Below are 18,281 nucleotides of genomic sequence, written 5' to 3'. Positions count from 1 at the left end.
CACAAAATTTTCGGTTGCTATTAACTTTAAGATAGTTTTTGACTTGCTTTATTGCTTGAAATCTGGCTTTTTTTAGGTTCTTTTTAAATCCCTATTCAAATTGCAATTTAACATACAAATTATAAGAATTGTGTGCAATTATTAAAAAAATATAGGATCGAGTGCTTGTCGTTTTATCAAAAGCTATAACTAGTAGTAATGGTACAACTCAAATCTTTTAAACCGCACAGCAGCTCAAGCATCAAGATTCAATCGCTCTACCAAGGAGAGACAATTATTGCACCCAACAAAAAACACCAAGATGATTGTTTCATTTTTTATAGAATTTTGAATTATATGGTGTTATATCCATATCTAAAAATTAATTTGAAGAACTATATACCTTAAAAACTATTATCATTTTTTAAAATAATAAATAATACATATTACCATTTTTTTCTTCACATTTTCTAAATATAATCATTATGTTAAATTTGACATTTATTGTTCCCAATAAATACCAATCATTATTATGTTATAACCTAATGCGTCATATTTGAAAATTTAGAATATCAATTCAAGTATAATTTAATAACAATTATCAGATAAAATGAATCGAGCCCTGTTGATTATTGCCCCTAATCCATCCTTTCTTTTTGCCTCGACTTTTGTCAACATGTTAAGTGGTGGTGGGTTACCAAAAGGGTGTGCTACATTTACTTGAAAATTCGGTTCCATTTTAAAAAATAATAAACCTTTTTGAAACCTATATGGTTGGATTTTGATGTCCTAAGAGACATTATTACAATGAGTTGATCATTTGTTTAGAGAGGACTGACTATCTTTTTTAAATTAAAAAACATTGAGGTAATGTTTGTTGACAAAAACTTGTGTGAGACGATCTCACGGGTCGTATTTTGTGAGACTGATATCTTATTTGGATCATCCATGAAAAAGTATTACTTTTTTATGCTAATAGTATTACTTTTTATTGTGAATATTGGTAGGACTGACCCGTCTCACAGATAAAAATTTGTGAGACCGTCTCATAAGAGAACCAATATATCACATATGATCAACACGTGATATTAAAACTAATATATCGACGTTCTTGAGGAAACTTATAATTCTCTGTAACTAATTTTTTAAACATTATTTTAGATCTGATATGAGACGATTGACTCACTCGACTCATATTATGTATAGGTCTGTGTATAATATATTACTATACATGAAATAGATAGATTATTTTTGGACAAAATCAAGTAAATACATATTGAAATTAGATATATATCTAATATTTTTCAATATAAAGTTTATCAACTTTCTACTAACACAATTTTTACATTATGGTTTTTATAATTCATTAATTGAGTGAATTTGGATCATTAAAATCCCATAAATTTTTAAAAGATAGTTGATGTAGCACAAAACCAGGGGCAAAATGAGATCATGGGAAATGGGAATCACTCTGCTCCATGTATGTTTGTGTGTGCTACTATCCCAATCCCTAACACCAAATATTCAATTTATTCCAGGCCATTAAATAATAACTAGCTATCTTTGGCAAACGTGCTTTTATATATATATAAGTCATAGGTTCAATTCCTAGTTTATTTTATCGATTTCTCGATATTTTTTACAATTACGATATGATCGTCATATATAAATTAAATTCATTAATATGGTAAACTCACTGCATTCACTAGGTTACACATAATTTGCTTAAGAAACTTGACATTTTATTAATATGTTGGTGTAAACACAATTTGAAAATATTAAAAAAAAAAAAATCATCAAAACTATTCATCATCCCCCTTTTAATAATAATAATAATAATAATAATAATAATAATAATCTACTTTGTTCTCAAGGAGAGACAAAATTAAAGTGATATGAAGTGAAGCAAGCTGTTTATCGATTTATTTTTTGAAAAATACGTTATAAAAAATTAGTAACTTGTTATAAATTATTGTATTTTTGGACTGATAAATTTTAAATCTATTTTTGTTGTTTTAAATAAACAAAATATATAAACTCGAAATTTATCACGTATATGTTTATATAATATTTCATGTTAATTAAGATGAATTTCAAGTTTATTAAATAATGGTGATATTTGAAATTTATTATATTCTGTGTAATTAATATATAAATAAGTAAGATATGAACGTAAGAATGAGACGTAAGCTCACCCTTATGCTATAGAATTATGGAATAAAAAGATTATTTTATCCATCAGGAGCTTGAAGAGAAGTCACAAAGGGGCCCGTGAAGAAAGATGTAGAATGAAAGGCACAAAATTAACTGTCATGTTTTTGCTTTTCTATTTTCAGATACTGGAACATGCTCTCACCGAGGAATCATTCGAAGCTAACATGTAGGACCGAACGCTTGTTGCTTTACCAAAAGCTATAGCTGGTGGTAATGGTGCAACTCAAATCTTTTAAACCGCACAGCAGCTCAATTACTACGGTTCGATTGCTCTACCAAGCAGAGACAATCGGATCCTACGTGATATTCGTGATTAACCAAAGCAAATCATATTTGTGACAATGAAAACCGGCGAAAGATTGTTGTCAGCCATGAAAACAAAAGGCCTTGTTCATGCATGTGCGATCAAGTCACTCTGCTGCTCTAGCGACGGTTTTGTAACAGTCGCGAAATGTAGACCGTCGCTAAATTTAAATACCGTCATTAATTTAGCGACGGATATCAAACCGTTGCTACTTTATCGACGGTGTCTTCGGTTTTAAACCGTCGCTAGTAGCGACGGTTTTGTCAAGTTGTGGGAGTTGGGGATTGGTTTGTTCTATGTTTAGCATGTGTGTGTGGAAATTTTATATATGGAAGATGATGCATATAAGACCTGATCATGTATATTTTCTATATTCATGTGTTATTTTGTCGTAACGAGATGGTCTCATGTGAGACGGTCCCACGAATCTTTATTTGTGAGACGGATCAAACCTACCGTTATTCACAATAAAAAGTATTATCTTAGCATAAAAAAATAATACCTTTTCATGGATGACCCAAATAAGAGATTCGCCTCACAAAATACGACCCGTGAGACCGTCTCACACAAATTTTCGCCTAACTTGAATGATGTGTTATATTGTCTATAATTGTGATATTTAACAATACAGATTTTTAAACATAATTTAACAATAAGAATTTTTTATTGTAGCTCATATTAACAAAGAATTTTAAAAAATGATCTTTTTTATTAAAAATTATATAATATAGTTTTTCTTAGTTTAATTAATTAATAACACTAAACTAGCTACCACATCTTTATATTTTTCCTCGATATCAATAAAATATTTCAACTTAGATAAATAAGATTACCTTTTCAAGATAATTGAAGTAAAACTATTTCATTAAGCATTGTTTATTTTTTAAAGAAATAATTCATGACACTGATATGATAATAATACAAATAATAATAAATGTGTTGTTGATTATTATCAACAATAATGAATTATTATCTTTATCAATTTTTATATGATAGTTTATTATTAATATTATTTTTATTTGTTATTAAATATTTTTTGTATATTAAAAATTATTGAAAAAACAAATAAAATTCGCCAAATTTAGTTGGCCAAATGCGGTAGATTTTTTCAAATTTTGAAATGCTATTTAGTTTAGTTCTTTCAAAATCAATCTTTATAAATATACACTAATTGATGTAAAACAAAAGACAAAAACTTGTGTGAGACAGTCTCACTGGTCGCATTTTGTGAGACATATCTCTTATTTGGGTCATCCATACAAAAATATTACTTTTTACGCTAAAAGTATTAATTTTTATTGTGAATATCGGTAGAGTTGACCCAGTCTTACAGATAAAAATTCGTAAGACCGTCTCACAAGAGACCTACTAAAAAAAACTCAATAGTCTATAAAACTTTTAGTATCAATATGAATTAAATAAAGATTAAATAAATTTGAATATTAAACAAATGCAAGAAATTAAAGCCCAATTGCAATAAAAAAAATCTAGTAACTCCATGATTATATATTGTATTAACTCAATTTCATATGCTATGTGTTAATGTAAAAATGATCTAAAAAATATATTTGAGACTTAAAATTAATTTTTAAATTTAACATTTATTAATGTATTTGTCATCGAAAACTATTTTAAACTAGACCAGGCTTGTAGCCCAACCTCATGTCAGATTAATCGGTTTTTTGGGTTCGATTTTCTCTCTTCGCGTGTGTTGTATTAATAAAAAAGAAAACTATTTTAAAAAACTCCTCGCAGCTAAAACATTTCTCGTCTTTTTGCATCAATAAGGTGAGACTAAAAACAAAAACTATTAAATGTAAAATGATATGTAAAAGTACAAAATATATTAAAATTAAACTACCAAAAGCAATGAGCGACAGTGGCGGAAGCTCGGGGTACTCGGCTACCGGAGATGAACATCCACCGCCGGAATCTGGGGCTGCGGAGAGGGTGAAGAAGAAGGAGAAAGCTCGTGTGAGTCGGACGTCTCTGATTCTATGGCACACGCACCAAAACGATGCCGCGGCAGTGAGAAAGCTTCTGAATGAGGATCTGTCTCTCGTCCACGCAAGAGACTATGACAATCGAACTCCGCTGCATGTGGCAGCTACCCATGGTTGGATCGATATTGCCAAGTGTCTTTTAGAGCACGACGCTGATGTTAACGCCCAAGATCGATGGAAAAATACAGTGAGATTTTTTTTTATCACATTTACTCATTTACACGCTTGTATGTGTGCGTAACTACCTGTTGATTTTATGGGTTAGCGGAGACGATTATATCTGTTGAATTTTTTTTTTACTGTGATTATTTTTTTCGTTGGTTTTGTAATGCCTGCGGAGTTATTGCGCACGTTCTCTCTGCAAGAATTTGAGAAATCAGTCTTTTTGTTTGGTGCAATTTTATGTTGGGATTGTGTGTATTCAGCTCTTCATCCATGAAATGTGGGTGTAGTTTGCTGAGATTTCCTTTTTCTTTGCTACTGTTTCAGCAAAAAAAGTTTGATTTTGATTAAATACAAACTTTTGAACACTTATTCTTAAATTGCATTTCAGCTCAACTTGGCAAGAAAACTAACTCATTCTGCTAGCTGGTAGTAGCCAGCATAGTGGTTGTGTGAGTAAGATGTATGTTTTTTTTAATCATGAATGGTTGACAAGGCTGTTGAAGCATAAGTTGATTTAAGTTAAAATTGGAGTTTATAGATATATTCGAAATCACATGGAGCATTCCTGGTCTTTAACATGCTACAATCATGATTTCCTGTCCATAAACAGCCCTTCAAATTATAATGGACATTAGCTATTTTTGTGCTACCTAGTGTGTTAGAAAAATCCATCTGGGTCTCAAAGTTCTCATCCAGGTCTTGAATTGCAAGGCAATCATGCAAAATTTGTGTGACGAGTTGTAGCATTAGATTATCTTCAATAATTAATAACGGAATGTTGGTAAAATATGGTTTCAAATTTTACTCGCTTGCTAGGGTGAAAGCTTCTATTTCCCAGGCATAAGGGACAAAGAATTAGCGCCATATCAAATAATTGGGAATAACTTTTTCAGAACTCATGCATGTTTGATGATGGCACACATACAGATCTCCAGATGAAAAGTTCATTTATAATATTAATTTTAATTTGAAAAGTAGAATATTATAAGTTTTTTTACCTATAATTTACATAGTCATAGTTAAAAACCTTGTGTCTCACTCATTTTTTTCTTAAGATCCAGATGTTTTATGAGAATACTTCACAAGTTAGGTGTTTGGAATTTTTCTGCACAACTATGAGTTTTAACTTTTGACTGTTAGTTTTACTTAAGTTGAACACTACAATTTATTGACGTATCTGAACAATGTAGATATATGAAGTGAAAATGAAAATTTCCACCTTATAAGCAACTTCTTTCCAGTTTTGCACAAGACATTGTCCCACTCATTATTTCGTGTGCAATGTTCTGAAGCTTCAAGCAGAAAATGTGTTTTTAAAGTGTGGGGTTGAACCTAATCGTCGTGGCGGAGCCAAAAATATGGCTCTGCCCGGGTTGTAATTTAAATTCTAGAATCTTTTAATATTTTAAATTGATCTACCCGGGCTAATATCATATTATTCCAAAATTATACAAAATTGAAATATACATTTTTTTAAAAAATAAATTGGGCCACCTGCGCTAAAGCCCGGGTAAACAAGCATGTGTCTCCGCCCCTGATCATTTACAACTACTACATATTCTTAATCACTATATAAAAATGATTAACCCGGATTAATATAAGATTACATTGTATTCCATTATATACTATTTTAAACCTATTTTTCTAACATTTGGTTTTTGATAATGCATGATATATTAATATTATATATGCACATATTTTATATCTCCCTAAAGTGTATGTATATAAACATCAATATCTCCACATGTACATGTAATACATGTATTGACATATTAATTAAATTAAATAATTATTATCTAATTTATATAATCTACTCATTGGTTAATTAATTCAAGACCCCTATAGAAGATTTTATGATAAGTTGTACATATTAGTAGTCACTACTACTACTAGTACTATCATTTAATTATATATTATACTATCATTTAATTATATATTATTTTAAACTTATTTTTCTAACACGTGGGATAAAGAGTAATGCCATCACTCATCCTTCAAAATTTGATGTACATGTCTGCCTGGACCTCTCAATCTACCAACACCGAGAATCTAAAGGTGACTTTTACTTGTTTTACTGGTTCAAGAGGTGGGTCTGTAGATTTAGCACTCGAAATAATTATTTTCCAGTGTTCTTGCTGGTGATCATATCTGATACTATTCTGTCACGACCTGGACTCAGACCCAAGCAACCGTGACTGCACAATAAGCTCCTGTAACAACTACTTCGTATTCGTCATCGCTTTACGAAAATGATTAATTTAAGTTGTTATTGGAGTACATTGTATTCCATTATATACCATTTTAAACTTTCTTTAACCAATGTGCGATAAGGGTACTACACTAATTGTGTAGTTCTTTTGAGATGATTTTAATCAAGTGTTTACTTTGTTGATAATATTTTCAATGGATATTAATTAGTTCCACAGTAACTGCTAATTTAGAAACTAAAGTACGCCATTAATTGGATAAATGTTCATTCAACGTATTGTTGTATGGAACTGGTATATAGGTTAAATTTTGTGATGTCATGTGATGTAATTGTTAAGTTCATCTTGGAGACTTCCGTTCTTGCTAATGGAACTATATCTTGCCATCACGTGCGCGAGAATTAAAATTTCTGTAATCTCTTTTTGATCATTGCTATGGAATTTACTATAGTCTGTGATGGAGAATCCATCTATTTGCTGTTCTACATTAGCATCATCTCCTCGTTATCTTCTTTCTGTATTTTTCAAACAGCCTTTAGCTGATGCTGAAGGAGCAAAAAGATTTGGCGTGATTGAATTATTGAAGTCTTACGGAGGTGTATCTGATGTAAGCCCCTCTCGTCTCATTTGCATTTTGATTGAGACTGGACTAGTACTAGAATGCTTTGACGTTATGCTGTCTTGGATTTCATTTTCATTTAGAGAAGTACTTTGTGCACATTACAGGGTCCGAATGGGAGTCATTTTGAACCAAGGCCTGTACCACCTCCGCTACCAAATAAGTGTGACTGGGAGATTGACCCTGATGAGCTGGACTTTTCGAGCTCGGTTCTTGTTGGGAAGGTCTGAATTCATTTGCAAAATATGATTTATATCCTCCTCGTTAGTCAATACGTTGGTCATTCTTCTTCTAGTTTTTGGAAAACTTGCTAATAAGATAATATGGCTCTCTTCATTTGAAATAACTCAAAAGCTTGACATTCACAACTTGTTCAACTATAAAATATTGAGGTTTTGCAATCTTCATGCTGGGGTGTGGTTTTTAATTTTCAGCAAGTAGAACAGTTCTAATGAGGCATTATGTCAGCCTGTTTACATTCACATCAACCCTACTTGGATGTGAAGCTTTTTGTTCGTTCATTTATTTCTTGTGTAAATTTATACGGATTTCATTACCACAAGTGTTGAAGAAATTCACCCACTCCTGCACTGTGTTTTCTTATTATTTATTTAGTTCTTTATTCGAGGTGGATCTAGAGGCAGTGGTGGGTACATTATGCCCTAGCATGCAATATTGTTCTGAGTGTTTTTCGTCTTTGTTTCTAGAAAGTACGAGCTTTTGATAATGTTTTTGACCTTTTAAATTCATCAATGGTTGTTTGTTGTTGCTCGTTACTCAAATTTATTTGCAAAGCACATTGTTGCCGATGGCAGCTAATATTTGTAGGGCTCTTTTGGTGAGATACTAAAAGCTTGTTGGCGGGGAACACCAGTAGCTGTCAAACGCATTCTTCCAAAGCTTTCGGAGGATAGATTGGTGATGTACGCTTGTCAACTTCAATCTTACAATGTTTAACTTTCCAGTTCTTTATCTTATCTACTATATATCAGAGATTTGAATGCTACTTCCCACGAACTCAATTTTAAGAGCTTGTGATGTAAGGTACAGCTACTTTAGTATTTGTTTGACAGTAACCGTAAGATTCCATATCACTACCACATAATCTGCTAAAGCTGTTTTTTTCTGCTTTATCGTGCTTACTTTAAATAAATTACCTTATCTCTTGCTTGCAATTCAGCCAGGACTTCAGGCATGAGGTCAATTTGCTAGTGAAGCTTCGTCATCCAAATATTGTCCAATTTCTAGGGGCAGTTACTGAAAAGAAGCCTTTAATGTTAATCACAGAGTTCTTGAGGGGGGTGGGTGAATGTGTTTTAAATCTCTTTAAAAGGATTATTTTTTTAGTTCGATAATTGTTCTAACTCTGGTTTCCCATACTATATTATATTCTTGTGTAGGGTGATCTTCATCAGCATCTGAAGGAAAAAGGGGCTCTAAGCCCATCTACTGCAATCAATTTTGCATTAGACATTGCCAGGTAAAATGGAATATGTTGTTTTTCCCGTTAGAGTTGATAACTCTAGCCTCAAGGTTCAGCAGTCTGTGATCACCCTTCTCAATCTTTTACACACTATCACCAATATAAGTCCTGATACTGATGCTTCAAGTTTTTAAATAAGAAAGAGAGTTTTATTTATAAATTCTCAACTTTAGTGGGATTGCATTTGAGTTCCGTACTTTCTTATTATTTTCATGTTTTATTATTTGGGTGGGTAGGTTGTGCATAGTGTGTGGGTTTTGGACTTTAATCTTTTTTCATGCAAATATATCATCAATAATCACCAGACAGGCATGCCTACAGAAGGAGTGACAATGTGATGTTCTAATATATCTTGTGACATTCAGCACCATAAAATGTGTTGTGTGGTACTCTTATTTGTTTGTCTTGTTGGACAGAGGGATTGCTCATCTCCATAGTGAGCCAAATGTTATAATTCACCGTGATCTAAAACCAAGGTTAGTTGTTATGCTTCTTACAATTGTTAAATATATACCATAACGATTCTACTGTCGGTCCTCATGTTTCTCAGCAAAAACTATTTTGTCAATGCTTCAAGATCTCTCTCTCGCCCCTCCTGCCCTTCTCTCTACGGGTGTATTGTGTGTGATGAATTTTGTGCCAAATCATTCTTTCATAGGGTTTCCTGGCTTATGGTAATTTTCCAGGAATATTCTTCTTGTCAACACAAGTGCAGACCATTTAAAAGTAGGAGACTTTGGGTTAAGCAAGCTCATCAGGGTACAACATTCTCATGAAGTGTACAAAATGACTGGCGAGACTGGAAGCTGTAAGTAACTTGAGAACAATTATACCCAAGTGGGGGTTTTGCACTGATGGTTAGTGGCTAAAACTAGTTTTTTTTAATTTCAAAAGACCGTTACATGGCACCTGAAGTCTTCAATCATTGGAAATATGATAAGAAGGTGGACGTTTTCTCATTTGCTATGATATTATATCAGGTAAGTTTTGAATTTTTTCATTGTTTGTATCGAATTAGACTTAGCTAACGTAATGTGAAGTGAACGCGGAATGTCGCAGATGCTTGAAGGTGATCCTCCAATGTCAAATTATGAACCGTATGAAGCAGCCAGATGTGTTGCGGAAGGAGACAGGCCAATCTTTAGGGCAAAAGGTTTCATTCCTGAATTGAGAGAGTAAGTACCTGTGAAATCTTTTATCATGTGAAATAAAAATAAGCATGGCTGGTTTACAAAACAGAAAACATATACCAGGATAACCATCGAGCACCTTTAATTGGTTGCATAACTACGTCGTAATGTCACTTAGGTTCCATAGTTGGAAAAAAGTGCTGGAAAGAAAAGCTGGTGGAATTGTGAGAATCACAAAATCGAGATTCCCTCTTTTTGTTTTGACCGTCTGTGAAAACAGGGACATGACAGCTAAATTTCTTGCTTAAATCACCAACAACACAATCTACGGCTACTTTATAAATATTGTTCTTTTGCTAATCTTCCTTCATCGGCTTTAGTATTTTCCTGGTTCAGTTTCAATGCATACATAAATTTCGCAAATGTAAAATTTTGGCATCACGGCCTCTAATATCAAGATGCCTGCTGCCACGAAGCTCTTTTCTAAGGAGTCACGATGTACTCAGTTTTTCTTGATTTCCCAGTTTTAGCTTCATTTTTTACTCAAGTAGTTTAATCCATCTTGATTATTTATTCCGAATTATGATTCTGTATTTGCATAGTTCTCGTCATTAGATTCCATCATCGTCCTTAACACACAAGGTTGACTCTAATGTAGATGAGGATGTAAGATACTGACCATCTGAACAGAAAAAGAAAGCTCCTGTAACAAATTTGGCAGAGTTTTTACGGACCCGTTAACCCTTATACATTGTTCTTGAATTTTCAACTGAAAATCGATTAGGTTAACCGAGCAATGCTGGGCAGCAGACATGGACAAGAGACCTTCATTCTTGGAAATTCTGAAAAGACTCGAAAAAATAAAGGAAAAATCTACCTTCTGAGCATCACTGGTCACTGGCAGTGGCAGGTGATCCGAAGAAGCACGAGATATCTAGATGACGAAGTCTGTATCTTTCAACCTCTCATGTCACCCCTTAACTTGGGTATTAAAAGGATCGTGAATAAAATCCGCCGGGCTAAATCTTACTCGCATCAGTTTCATGTTGTTCAAATTCAAAATGTTACTGTATTAATGCTAATAGGTTTCTAAATTTCTGCTGTCCCAAATATCAAACATATTTCTTCTCAGTTGTCCTGTTATTGTAGTTTTCATGTAAAGCCGAAGCGAACCCACTGCAGGAGATTTTAAAAGTCATGTACTTAATTGCCTGTTGACGTTTAGAAGTTCATAGACAGGTATTATTTGTTTTCTTGAAGACATATTTTTTTTTAAAAAAAATCTTTAACAACAATATAAATCACTTTGATAATTTGTTGCAAAGTATTATAATTTCAATTTTTCTTCATGAACTTTTTTCTCCTCTCTCTCTTCTTTATAAGATCCCAAACATGAATCTGCAGCATTGGAAACAATCAGATCAAGAAGTGAAATACAAAGCCATTCACTATAAAAACATCAAAAAAAAAAAAAATACACATCATTTCCATTGCTTTCGATTCATTTTTCCTCACCAAAAAGTGTAAAACTGGCTTCCTAAATAATACCACCTCGCAACTCAATAATACTTTACTTTAACCCTGATCGCATTGAATCGAAAACGTGAATAGAGTTGAACCTAAGCTCAAGGAAAATTGTACTGCTGTCAATAAAACGATAAAATGACTCAGAATTGCAATCAAATGAGCTTCTTTTTCTCAAAGAAGGATTTCAAATGCCATAGCTGCAGCCCTGCTACAGATAAGCAAACGAAAAGGGAGAGAATGCTCAACCAAGCCATTTTTGAGTTTGTAGATCTGTTGAGTTCCTGCATCTCTTCTTCTCTGCAATCGCGACCGAATGTATGAGATATCGTGGAAATGTAAATAAAACATCACTTGTTGAGTGAAAAGAAATCGGAAATTTAAAGCACTAACCTTTCACGTAGAAAAAACATCTCATCGTGGATGGATTGGACAGTATCAAACATTTTCTTCAACTCTAATTCCATCGACTAGTGGCGAGAAAACAAAGAACGCAATATTAAATAAGGAAGAGAAGGTTTAATATTTCAACACAATCGAACTGATGAAGTTCAGTAAACATAACTCCCCAGATTTAAATCCAGCATTTCCATCTCACTTCATTCTCTTTTCCCACGACATATTTTCCTCACTTCCACGTCTCTCAACATAATTATTCATTTAATTAATATTTTATTACTTCCCAATAATATGCAATTATTACATCATACTCAACACAAACACATCGTCGTTTTAAAATTCTATAATAAATTGATCTTATATATGAAACCTTTGTTAGGCCATTTTCTCAGAACAATATCAAACGTACATGTATTCCCACACAATATTTTTCTACAATTATTTACCCAAGTTTCTTTTTCAAGAACACAGTAATAGAAACCAGACAAGGCCATATAGTTCTGACTAACCTGTTAGGACATAAGCATAAAACATGAAGCATGAGGATGGATGGAAAATGACAACTTACTTCAACAGAACCTTTCTTGGCTACATTTGTCCAATCCTTGGCGGCAATACCAGATTTCCAATCAAAGTCAATGGTGATGGTAGTTGATGGTTTGTTATCAGCAGCAAAAAAGCAAGCCATGTACTCGCCTGCCTCTGTAGCTTGAAATGCAAAATGACCTTCGTGGACATGGTCTGAATAGTGATAGCTATTGCCATATGATGATGTTACCTATAGTTTCAACAAAATAAAGACAAAATTCTCATAATTCACATCTATCACCGAAAGAAAAGGAAATTCTCGAGCAAAATTCAATCAAAAACTGTTTTCTAAGCCAACTAGCAAAAGCAATAACAAATTTACCAATTAATTCTGAAAGATCGTGTCATTGACAGTAAATCGCGACAAAGAAACACGAGAGCAAAAATTCACCACCAAATGCAATGTTATTCTTAATCTAAACAGTACAGCCATATGAAGACTTAATACATAAGGCAAAAAGAACATCTTCTAAATTTATTTATATGGATTCATTCCTTTACATTATTGGTTAATCTCTACAGCCAATATAACACAAACATAAAGATATAGCATTCTAAATAATAAACAATCTTCTGAACTTAAATCCCTTGCAATCTGGGAGAGCGAATGTGTAATGACTTGCAATAGAAGAAATGTTAAATGATACAGGCCAAAAAAGGTGAAGATATATTGTAACAATTTCACTCCAATGAACAACTAACTAATCGCAAATCCATGTAAACAATATCCTTAGATTTCAAGCTATGAGTTATCAACTTTATTTTGAAAGCTTAACTCTCATTTAAATCCCATGCAATCAAAAAGATAAATGTTGTATTGAAATCTGGAATATGAGGGGTGCAGTTAATAAAGCAAATAACAAAATGATATAATTACCAAGTTAGAAGCGCAATTAAAGAGAGAGAACAAAATACTTGATGATTTATGTGGTTAGTTAGATCTAGAGCAAGTCCAGTGAATAGAAAACAAAATTACCGAATTGTTTTTCTGTAATTGTATTTCTAATAATCCCCATATAACTGCTCAGATACCTCACACAATGTAATTGTGATTAGATACTTAGATTCAGTTGGTGACTTGTTTAAGCAATAAAAGATACTGTTTTGGAGCTACAATCGTTTATGCTGGTTATCGAGGGGTATCTCACACAACAAAAGACCCAAGCAAATGCAAGATGCTATTAAGACCGTGTTTTGTTTTGACGGAGGTAAGAGTAGAAAACGGATTCAGTGCATGCAGCATGCTACAAACTAAAGTGGGCAATCGTCTTCTGACAAGTCTCGCTTAAAACTTGTTTATTGTTTCAATAAATTGAGTGACTATGGAGAGTTGGAGACTGGTAAATGGTGAAGGTGGATCCACTCATCCATCCATTAAATACAAGCCAAATTTAGGATTGGTTAAACTAACTCAAGCCACACAGTGAGAAAATCTCCAGTATAATAAAGAGCAGACGTGCAAAAAAATCAACTCGCTAATAGTAGAACAAACCAAACAATTAATAACGTGAAAATAACTATTACGGGGAAGAACTTATAAGGGAATTTCATCAAGCAAGATAAACCTTTTCAGCAAACCCGGAAATCAATCTAGTAATCTAACCCACAACGTATTTCCAATAAAACGAAAATTGACTATTAAAAAAGATCAGAACTTCGGATAAATAAAACTTACCCGGACGGTAATTTTGTGAGAATCAGGCAAAGGGTTGCCCTCACTGGGATTCACAACATGATACTTTCCAACAGTCATGGAATTGCTCTTGATATCCTCGGTTATACATTTGGTGTGACCCGACTCCAGATCGAATCTTATCGATTCGACCAAAATGCAGAAACCCAAAATCAAAACTAGGAAAAGACTCCTTTTTTGGGTTTGAATTTGAATATGCATATTCGAAAGTAAAATAGCAAAATAACCAAGGTTTCGAAAAGATAATGCTCTATTATATTTTGGGTTTTGTAATTCAAGGTGAAATTTTGGATTATACTTATATTTTGCGGGAACAGGAATTGGATTGATCTGGAAACGTGCAGGACGGTAGGGCGGTCTAGGTTTCTTGAATCTAAGCTTCTGAAGGTGAAGGTTAAATTTATATAATTGATTTATTTGATCGTCTCGTATTATTATTATTTTTTAAAAAAATTGATTTTATTAATTTGATATTAATTATCCTTTTGACCATCAAACTTGATTATTTTTTTTTATAATATTACAATTCATCTAAATTTATCGGCTATTATACTACATTATATTATTGTTTTACCATATTAATTATTAGAACTTATATATAATCAAGTTAAAAATATGATAATAAAACGTTTTTCTTTTGAGTAAGTCTTTTTTGAGATCGTCTCATTTATACGCGTGTTTTTTTATATTATTTTTACGTTTTGACTTGAAATAGGAAAAAAAAAGACCAATACTACTGATTATACACCAATATATATGACCCAAATGGAAACATGATCTATTTAATTTATCTTAATTTCAATAGGATTGTTCAAATTAGACATCATCATATATCTATATATATATAAAAGTAGAGTTTTTGCCAAAAATATTAATTTCTCGCCAAAATGTCATTTCTAAAAAATGAAATATTTATCATGAATATTGACATATGTGTACTACAATAAATGATCACTTTAATTATTGTTTGCATTGATTATATCAATTCATTTAATTCAATTTTTAATTTAATTAATTTTTATATTAATTCAAATGTAATTTACGTATTATATGTTTTTTTATTTTTTTACTCAAATTAAAACTAAAGTCTATTGAAAACGTAAACTATATTAAAAATTTTGCATTGATTATATCAATCAGTTTAATTTAAAACTATGTAAATAAATTTAAAAGACAAATGATTGCAATGTTCAGTATCACTCATAAGTTAAATCATTCAAAAATAAATTTTCTATTTTAAATAATTTCCTGCCCAAATTACTTACTAAAAAAGAGATACAATATTTAATTAGTTTATTTAATTTTTTTAAAAATAAACTGGTTGAGTGTTAAAAGTTATCACTACAACAAGGTTTTCTAATGGACATTAATTTAACATTTAATAATCATAATTTTTTTAATCTCAAATACATATTACTTCGAAATTACCTTAATTTGAAAGAATTAATGCATTGTAGTTTTATTCCAAAACCATATGTATATTGTATATCTTGAATTCAAATAAGAGAGCACAAGAAAATTAAAAGAGATAGATTCAAAAGAGTTTCAAATGGACATTAAATTACTCTCAATAAACATTTATATTACCCTCAATAATCAGAAATGTTTGACACCCAATGTATCTAGATTTTCATAATTTGAAAGAGTTAATGTATGGTATGATTATGTCAAAAGCATCCAATGTATAATTTTTGTTCATTTGGATGTCTTATTTGAATTTTAAATTATAAATAATGCAATTTTGCATATTATATTAGAAACCGATTTTATTTTATTTATCTTACTAAATTTATTTACTCCAAAATTGAATTCTGAAATGACTCATCTTTTCAGCACCATATATGAGTTGAATCATTTCAAGATGTAATGTTCGTTTAAATTTAGATTTGTTCATTGTTATGAACTACCTACATATGGAAACAACGAGAAGAACGAGACATTAAGTTTGAAATCTTTCTTTCATGATCGAGAAGTAAAAAATATTATTCTTCTATTTGTACAAAATTTTAATTATTATGTATTACTAACATGATAATTTTCTTATATATTACAAAGTTCACGGATACATGATGTCCCATAATGAAAATGATTAAACCAATTTTAAAGAAAGTAAGCATCTTATTAGTACACGCCTTATAAAATTTATTGACATTGTTTTGGAATACACATAGTAAATGTTAATAAAATAACTTTTCTGATTTATACATAATTTATATATGATCACATGTTTCATTTTTCTTTCGGAATAATAGGCTGTTGTGTATATTATGAAGAGATTTTGTAAATAAATTCACAACACATTTGAATAAAGATTTTGATGAAACAATTATTGTTATCATTCAAATGTGTCAAACACGTGTCATGTCACAAAATTGTTTGTGAATGTAGATTTAGACGAAATTACTAAATTTTTAAAAAAATATTTCTCATTAATTTTATTGAATGTGATTTAAAACTATTTTTTATCACATGTTAAAAAATAATAATATATAGCTTCTCGAAAATTAAAAAATTAAATATGTATTAAGGTAGGTGGTCGACATCAATACACTAAGCACGATAAGCATCATGTCATTGACATAAGCTAACACAATCTAAAATTTTGATATATGATAGTGATTATTAGCCAAAAAAATTAATCGACATGCGTTGTATTTAAGAAAGTTTTTTAAAATTAGCAAAAAAATAGTTTTATTTTTACTTTTTATAATTATATTATTTTTTTCAATTTAAATATCTATTTATTTTTCACTGATTTTTAATAATATCATCTCGTGCATCTGCACGGGTTAAATACTAGTACTAAATAATAATAAAGATCGATAAGATAGAATGATGGACAAACATTGAGCTACACTAGCTCAATTTTTGAAATATTAAACTCCAAGAAATTATACCTGTGGGGACACGGACGCTAATTCAATTCTTAATCATCATTAGGATCAATTTATTATTTCAAGTAATTTGGGTCATAAAAAAATCTTTCTTTAATTGCGGAACGTAATGGAATATAACTAATATACAGATTCGTATAAATAAAGTACAAGTCCTGTACAATCTACATTCAATAAAAACTAAGGTTTAACAACTAATTATCAAGTGTTCAACCCTATCTTTAATCCAAGTCCGTAGTCTCCACTCTAATCATGATCTCTCTCTCTTCTTGTCTTGACCCTGATCCTGTCCCACCTATTGTCATGCACACATACAAACAAGACAACAGCCGGATAACTCCGGTGAGAATTACATTCCCAGTATAAATCATGTATACATGTCTTTCATATAAACAATATAAAAGCATGAAATAAACATTCATAACATGTATCAAAATCCGAACATGAATCAAATATTCATCACATGTATTATAATCCTAAACATGAATCAATATCAAGAATAAATTATATTCTAAACATATATCATCATCAGGAACATAATTCCATATCAAGCAACGAATCACTCTCCGTGATTCTTGGACTCAGACTCGACTCAGTCCTAATATAGGGATCCCGATCGGAATAAGAACATACACCCACCTACACTCCCGATCGGGGTGGTGGTATGTTCTTATTCACGGACTTTGGCTCTTTCCATATCGAACACCAGTAATAGAAGAAACTCCAATTCTATCCACTCCGATATAACCAAACGTCCGGTGTCTTAACCTAACCGTCACAGACTTTGGCATTTTCACCAATATCCTATCTTGTGACAATGTGCAATGTGCCAGTGACGATTCCATCACTATCCGGCACTACTGTCACAAGATTACTCATGTACGACTAGACTATCCGCCTATGACTCCGTACATAAATCAATAAATCAATGATATCAATATCATTCAATTGCAAATAACAATGCAATAAAATAAAGTATGTGATTTTAGGAGACTCAAGTCAAACCTTACTCGAGTTGTGCAATCCCAACTCAACATTAATTTATACCTTTGTCTTCTCGGTCTGACGAAGTTGAAGTC

At 31.7% G+C, this 18,281-nt stretch overlaps 1 protein-coding gene and 1 pseudogene across 1 annotated transcript; one reads left to right on the top strand and one right to left on the bottom strand.

The window, feature by feature from the left end:
* Positions 1-4,318: 4,318 nt before the first annotated feature.
* On the top strand, positions 4,319-11,368 carry LOC142543513 (serine/threonine-protein kinase VIK-like; annotated as a pseudogene).
* Positions 11,369-11,533: 165 nt separating this feature from the next.
* LOC142543514 (transmembrane emp24 domain-containing protein p24delta9-like) lies at positions 11,534-14,696 on the bottom strand. Its single transcript, XM_075650823.1, has 4 exons — positions 14,291-14,696; positions 12,596-12,805; positions 12,022-12,098; positions 11,534-11,928 (listed from the first exon to the last, which is right to left on the bottom strand). Exons 1-4 carry the CDS (start codon positions 14,507-14,509, stop codon positions 11,784-11,786), a joined length of 651 nt encoding a protein of 216 aa, XP_075506938.1. The 5' UTR covers positions 14,510-14,696; the 3' UTR covers positions 11,534-11,783.
* Between the last annotated feature and the right edge of the window lie 3,585 nt (positions 14,697-18,281).

This window comes from Primulina tabacum, chromosome 4 (genome assembly GCF_025594145.1).
Source record: "Primulina tabacum isolate GXHZ01 chromosome 4, ASM2559414v2, whole genome shotgun sequence".
Lineage (NCBI taxonomy): Eukaryota > Viridiplantae > Streptophyta > Magnoliopsida > Lamiales > Gesneriaceae > Primulina > Primulina tabacum.
This window is presented reverse-complemented; position numbering and strand designations above follow the sequence as displayed.

Coding starts and splice junctions, on each gene's coding strand:
- LOC142543514 (XM_075650823.1), bottom strand. CDS start 14,509: ATGCATATTCAAATTCAAACCCAAAAAAGGAGTCTTTTCCTAGTTTTG. Junction 12,806..14,290: donor CTCACAAAATTACCGTCCGG/GTAAGTTTTATT, acceptor TTGAAACTATAG/GTAACATCATCATATGGCAA. Junction 12,099..12,595: donor CCAAGAAAGGTTCTGTTGAA/GTAAGTTGTCAT, acceptor TCTCGCCACTAG/TCGATGGAATTAGAGTTGAA.